The following is a 6,396-nucleotide window of genomic DNA, read 5'->3' on the forward strand; positions in this document are numbered from 1 at the left end:
TTCTGTAAACCAGTAAGATAATAATCTCCCCAATAAATCTTCCAAATGTTGATGACAGAACAAATTGCAAATCTTACACGCACATCTAATTTTTTGAACTTTGAAAAAACAAATACATTGCATCACACCTATACTTTCCTCTTCACCCAAAAAATAATATTACCAATGCTAGATTACATAGAAGCAACAACTAACACAGAAGAGGGACAAAAGAATACAAAAAATAGGATTAAATTGAATAACCAATTACCATACTTCCAAATGCATTTCAACTGTTGAAGGACAGAAAGAAATCTGACAGACCAATTTGTTTGCATGCTCTTAAAGAGATCATCACTTAAGACTGATGAAGAAAGTTTGATCATCAAAACTCTGGTCTATACAGCAGCCACTGGAGAATCCTGCATCAATGAATGAAACCAAGTTATCATTCAGGACTCAATCAATCAAACTTGAAAATTTAGTTGAACATTTTTTAAAATTTCTTTTCTTCTTTATACAAACATGGCAAGAGCATATCCTATACCTTTGCTGTCAAGTTTGAAACAGCCATATTAAACTTCTCTCTAGTCCTAGTACTAGCAACATGTCCAACCTTTGCCACCTTGCTAAAAGCTCCATTTAACCATGATGTTCCAGCAGTCACATATCTGCAGAAGAGAGTAAGCCATTTAGAATTAGAAGCATACATTTTATCATCAACATCCAAATAGGAGATGTGAGGGCGAGCCTCAGTGCAACAGTAAGATTACTGCCATGTGACTTTGCAGTCACAAGTTCGAGTCGTGGAATCAGCCTCTTCCAAAATACAAGGTGAGACTGCCTACATTAGATCCACAAATGGATCCGCCCCCTTGGACTCATGCACAGGGCAGCTTTACAGCACTAGGTTTGCTCTTTTATCCAAGAGGAGTGCTAGCAACACACTCCCTATAATTGGTCTATTTAAAAATAGTCAACATATTTCTCTAATTAAAAAATGTGTTGACATTTTAAAAATTAAGCCAATCACGTTGAAGTGACATTTCTCTTTATCCAAATAGTTTTATGTATTTTTGGTCATTTCTCTACAAACATCTAAATTTCTTTTTTCTTTAACACTTCATATTTCCCTAGGGATCCTAGTTCTCCAACAAATCATAACAATTTCATAAAGAACACAAAGTGCAGAGGCTGCAATGGACATAAGTATCATATTCAACCAAACCTGCTTGTTTTGACAGCTGATCCAGTATCATTCAACTTCCTTTCAGCAGCAAATATAGCTGCCATTGTTTTATCAGAAACATGAAGCCTCTGATCCACAGACTTCACTTTCTCATTCATTGCAGAAAGGCCAACTGTCAATTTCTCTGTCAATCCAACTCTCTTGTCAAAAGAAATCACCTTTGCAGATGCATTAGAAGTCAACTGATGCTTTTCATCAAATGCTTTAGCTTTGTTTACGGCATCTTGCTTTATTGCAGAACCTTTTGCCAGCATACTACTAACTGCAACTTGTGCTCTACTAAGATACACTCTTCCATTGACAGAGCTGGGTGAGCTGGGTTTCTCCTCCTGAAAGAGTTGCAGTATGGCTCAGAACAATAAAGCAGGAACAGTTCTAGTAATTATTATCAAGCTATGAAATAAAATAGAATGACTGCTGAAGATTACAAGCAAGTAATGCAGGCCAAATCCAATGTGAAAAGCCCTAAAAATAGTTAGATTGTTACCGACATAACTTGCTTAAAAAAATAATCATTGAACTATTTACTTAAAAACTTGACAGAATTGCAATGTCAAAGTAATCCGGTATATTTAAAACGCACTCAAATGTACCAATAAAGCCCTGGGTATAACAAAATAATTTCAATACCTTTCAAGCTAACTCCATATGCCCATGGAGAACAACTCATTAGGAAAAAACAATGATGCAAAAATCTTAAATTTGGACTTTGGTCTTTACCTCAATATTCAACGAGACATGTTCAGGAGCAACATTTATAGCATTTTCCACCACCGTTACTTCCTGCATAAATTGATTTTGATAAGTTTCAGATTTCATATCAATATGTGCACATCAATAGAGAAGTTATTGGTATAGTTACCAGCATCTCACGATTTGGTACATAGTTCTCAACTGGAGTTATACTCACAATCTGGTCTACTATGGTTGCTCCCTGATAAAAAGACAACAGAAGATTCACTTTCACAAACCACAAAGTGAAAAGGCATATATAGGATTCCAGCTCGATATCAAGATCAAAATATGATCATGACGTAAGACTACAGGTGAGAAAGAGTAAGGAATTGACTCAATATTAATGAGAAATCCAAATAGATACTCATAAAGAAATAGAGCTATTCTATGAAAAAGTTGGGGCTCTGTAATTTGTAATTCTAATTGCAAGCAAGAGATCTGTTGTTCCAAATTAAAATGCTAGCATAAAATGAAAATGAAACATAATCCCTCTCTTTACTATTAATCGAACTTGACAACTGGTAATTTACCACAGCTCCACTAACAAAATTATCAAAAGAAAAGAGACCTTACCGATAACAACAATGCAATTTCAAGCGCTTTGGCATCTTTAAATGTCACAAATGCAGTCTTTGATTTCCCATATTCACTGCAACAAGCAGACACAAAACATGTAACCATAATAACATGAAATTCACTTCTCTATGAGCTAAATTTAAGGCATAGATCATTTAACTACCCAAAGAATAATTCAAATTCCAGAAAACAGAATTCTAAGTTTATCTAGATTCTAGTTAGCCCCTATTAACCTGTCCTATTCTGCTTTGCTTAATTTTGATGTAATTAATGCATTTTTATATATCATTAAAATCAAAAATTCAGAGCAACCCGTGATTTCTTGTTTGTCTTTTCTAACCCCCAACCCTCCACTCTTACTTTCTGAGCATCCTCAATGATGTGAAGATTGAAACTAACAAAAATTGAATTCAAGGGGTAGCAAAAAAAAAAATTAGCACAAAAAATTACCAACCTGAGGATCTCAACGTGCTCGATTTCACCAGAAAAAGAGAAAAACTCATGAATCTCTCTTTCACCAGCTAGATCTGAAACCTGCTTCACCTGAACAGTCCTAGTCTGCAATAATGAAGGAAAATTGGAGAGACCCAGAAAGAGAAAACCCAATAAGACTCAAGTAACAAGCATAAAAGTGAAAAAACATGGGATTTTGAATGGGAAAAAGAAGAAGAAGAAGTAGCAGCTTGAGGTAGTTGAAGTAACCTGCATTGCAATTGAAGTAGGAGGGGTTTTGCGTAGCGGAAAGTGATGGTACTATTCGAGAAGGGTGTGAGTTGAGTTGAGAGTGATTTTGTGTCAGCGAAGAGGAAAGAGTTGCATTGAAATTGAAGCAGAGAGACAGACACAAGAGGAGAGAAAGAAAGAAAGAAAGAGAGACAAGGAATGTAATGATGATGTACCTCGTCAAAGTCCGAAAGAAAGAAAACAAGAATGCAATGAATCTTGTATTTCCAGGTTTGTCCCTTTGCTTCTTAACCAATTTCACTGCTTAACTTCTTATTTTATTTCTTTATTAAATAGTAGTACAAAAGGAAGATTTGTCAACTAATTATTGGCTGTAATCTAAAATTGAATTACAAAGGAAATAAAACTAATATGAATCATGAAAAGAAACAACTAGTTATTGTGTGTTCATTTCAAACAACAAATAAAATTGGAGATATTATTTTTTATGGAAATCAAGTAAAGCTTTTTCATTTGAAAGATATGAATTATACCAATTTTAATCTCCAGTGTCTTACCTCTTAAGGGTTGTCGTCCGTTTAGGTTTAGGCAGCTTGGACCACCCATGAAGAGTTATGAGGTGTGGTTGATTGTGCGTGGGAATTTATGGGAGCGTTGTGTGTAAGTTGTCTCGTGTGTAAGAGTATGGTATTCGGTTTAATCAGGAGGTCTTTGGGAGAATCTTCCAATGGAGGCGAACTATGGAAGAGGGTGGACTCCTCTTCACTTGATCGTCTCCATAGCCGGTTGTAGAATGAGCTTGGTCGAGCAGCACATGAGATTGGGAAATCGGAATAATAAGGTTTTTTATACCCTCATGCTTCCTAATGGAGATCAGTGTGATGATGATAGCATCTTAAGGAGTGAAGTGACGACTTTCTTCAAGGGACTTTTCACGTCTTCCGGTTAGGTGACACCTTCTCAGATGGATAGTGAAGCTTGTCTTACTCTCCCTATGGCGGCGGTTCAGGCCTTGCAGAGCTCAGTGACTAGGGTGGAGGTTTGGCATGAGTTGCAGTCTATGAAGTCCTTTAAGGCTCTTGCCCTAGATGGTTTCCATGCTTTCTTTTTTAAGGAGTATTGGTATATTGTGGGGGATGACCTTTGTCGGGTTGTTCAGGATGCTTTGTCTTCAGGGATAGCAGATCGTGCTTTGGCAGAATTCCTTGTGGTGCCTACTCCGAATATTGATGTTTCGAAAACCTTCAAGGATTTTCTTCTTATTAGCCTTTATAATGTCGTGTACAAGCTAATTACGAAGTCCATGGTTGCTCGTTTTAGGGCTTTCTTGCAGGTGAATATTGGCCCTCTTCAAAGTAGCTTCATTTTAGAGATAGGTACATCGGATAATGCCATTGTGTTACAAGAGGCTCTCTTTAGTATGCAGTTCAATGAGGAGAGGAATAATAGTATCATCTTTTGGTTGAACTTGGAAAAAACATGTGACCAGTGGAGTGAGCCTTCCTACGAGATACTTTCATGCACTTTGGTTTCCAAGTTCTACTGTGGATCTCATTATGTTTTGTGTCTCGGCTTCTCACATTGCTTTGCTCTGGTGGTGTAAGGTTTCCTTCTTTTTCTCCTACTTGAGGGATCCGCCTCTCATCGTACTTTTTTGTCCTTTTGTATAGAGCGTCTTGCGCATGATATCCAGAAGTAGGTGGAGTCTAAGAGCTGGCTGAAGCATGTTTTCCTCTTTAGGGTGGATCTGCTATCTCCCATTTAATTTTTTGCAGATGATGTGTTGCTATTTACCAAAGGGCATATCTCGCAAGTGAAGGCGGTTTAGGATGTGCTGGAATGCTTTTATCGTGCTTCTAGTCTTCGTATTAATTTTGTCAAGTCAAAGGTGCTGCCCATTCTATTATGGATATAAGAAGAAAAAAATAACTTAATTGAGAGATTCGAACTTGTGTTCTCATTTTTATATAATCCGCCTAGCTTACTTATTACTACACCAACAATTGTTAGTATAAATAAGCAACTTTTAAGATATCCCAAAGATCTAAAAACAACAATTAAATATGATTAAAATTTGAAACGATTAAATGTTTTAAGTGGAAGAAAGTATAATGCCCCTACTGTTTCGGCTGCGTGAGTTGGACTTAATTATTAATTTATTATAAAAAATGCAGCAAAAGATATTAAACGTGATTAATTAATGTAGTCCGACATGTGGCGGCTTATACACCATATAAACAACCAATATCTTTGAAACAAGGCAACAATGTTACTGACGACAAACTGTAACAATATACATAAATTAAAGAAAAACGTCATTTTCTAAAAGAATAATGCAGCTCTGGTTCAATATTGTCATTCAGTGGCAGTACAATGCTGATTTTGACTCGTTTCTTCTTTATCTACATGATATTGGCACATTGTGTTTAAAAAAAAAAGAGAAAATACAATATAAGTTCCAGAAAAATGTTTTTCTTCCCATGCAAAATCACTATATGTCAATATCTTGTTCAAAGATAGTTGCTGTATAAACTGAAGTTGAAGGAGACTTATAATGTTTAAATTATACATTAAAAATATTTGTATTTTTCTTCTACATGATGTTTGGTTATGGGAAGAAAATATGTGAAGAAAAAAAAATGATAACGTCAAAGATCATGAGAAAAATTAGTATATTTATTTTTTGGTTGTTTCCTATGAGAAAAAAACTAGAGAAAGGAACCCCATCAAAAAAATAAATAGAGAAAGGAAAGATAAAGAAAGCGGTGAGTATCCTCTCCCTCTCGATTGATCAAGAAGAAAGTGCTGTCTTTAGCCAAATGTAAAAGTCAGCTTCCATATATGTTACAGCATAATCAAAATAATTTTGAATCCACCTATAAATTCTCCTACGTACTAAATAGAGAAAGTGATAATAAATCTTTCAGATGTTTCCAATATACCAAATGAATTTAATTTTATATTTAGTATTTTCTTTACAGTAGGAGGATAATTTGTTGGAATAATTATATAAGAATACTCAAGGTAAAATTGTTGTCCCAATATTTTCCATGATCTTATATCCCCAAAACTATAGCCATTTCCATTTGGAGAGCTTCACTAGGCTACCTAGCTTAAATTGAACAGCAAAAACATTTTTACCTCATATATGGCACACGCAGGTGTAAATAACA

At 35.5% G+C, this 6,396-nt stretch overlaps 1 protein-coding gene across 1 annotated transcript; it reads right to left on the bottom strand.

The window, feature by feature from the left end:
- On the bottom strand, positions 1-3,466 carry LOC130729899 (binding partner of ACD11 1). The gene is made up of 8 exons (XM_057581753.1): positions 3,242-3,466; positions 2,994-3,097; positions 2,537-2,612; positions 2,091-2,162; positions 1,949-2,011; positions 1,208-1,557; positions 527-650; positions 1-401 (listed from the first exon to the last, which is right to left on the bottom strand). The coding sequence occupies exons 1-8, from the start codon at positions 3,245-3,247 to the stop codon at positions 378-380; spliced, it is 819 nt and encodes a 272-aa protein (XP_057437736.1). The 5' UTR covers positions 3,248-3,466; the 3' UTR covers positions 1-377.
- Positions 3,467-6,396: the final 2,930 nt, after the last annotated feature.

Source organism: Lotus japonicus, chromosome 1, assembly GCF_012489685.1.
Source record: "Lotus japonicus ecotype B-129 chromosome 1, LjGifu_v1.2".
Taxonomy (NCBI): Eukaryota; Viridiplantae; Streptophyta; class Magnoliopsida; order Fabales; family Fabaceae; genus Lotus; species Lotus japonicus.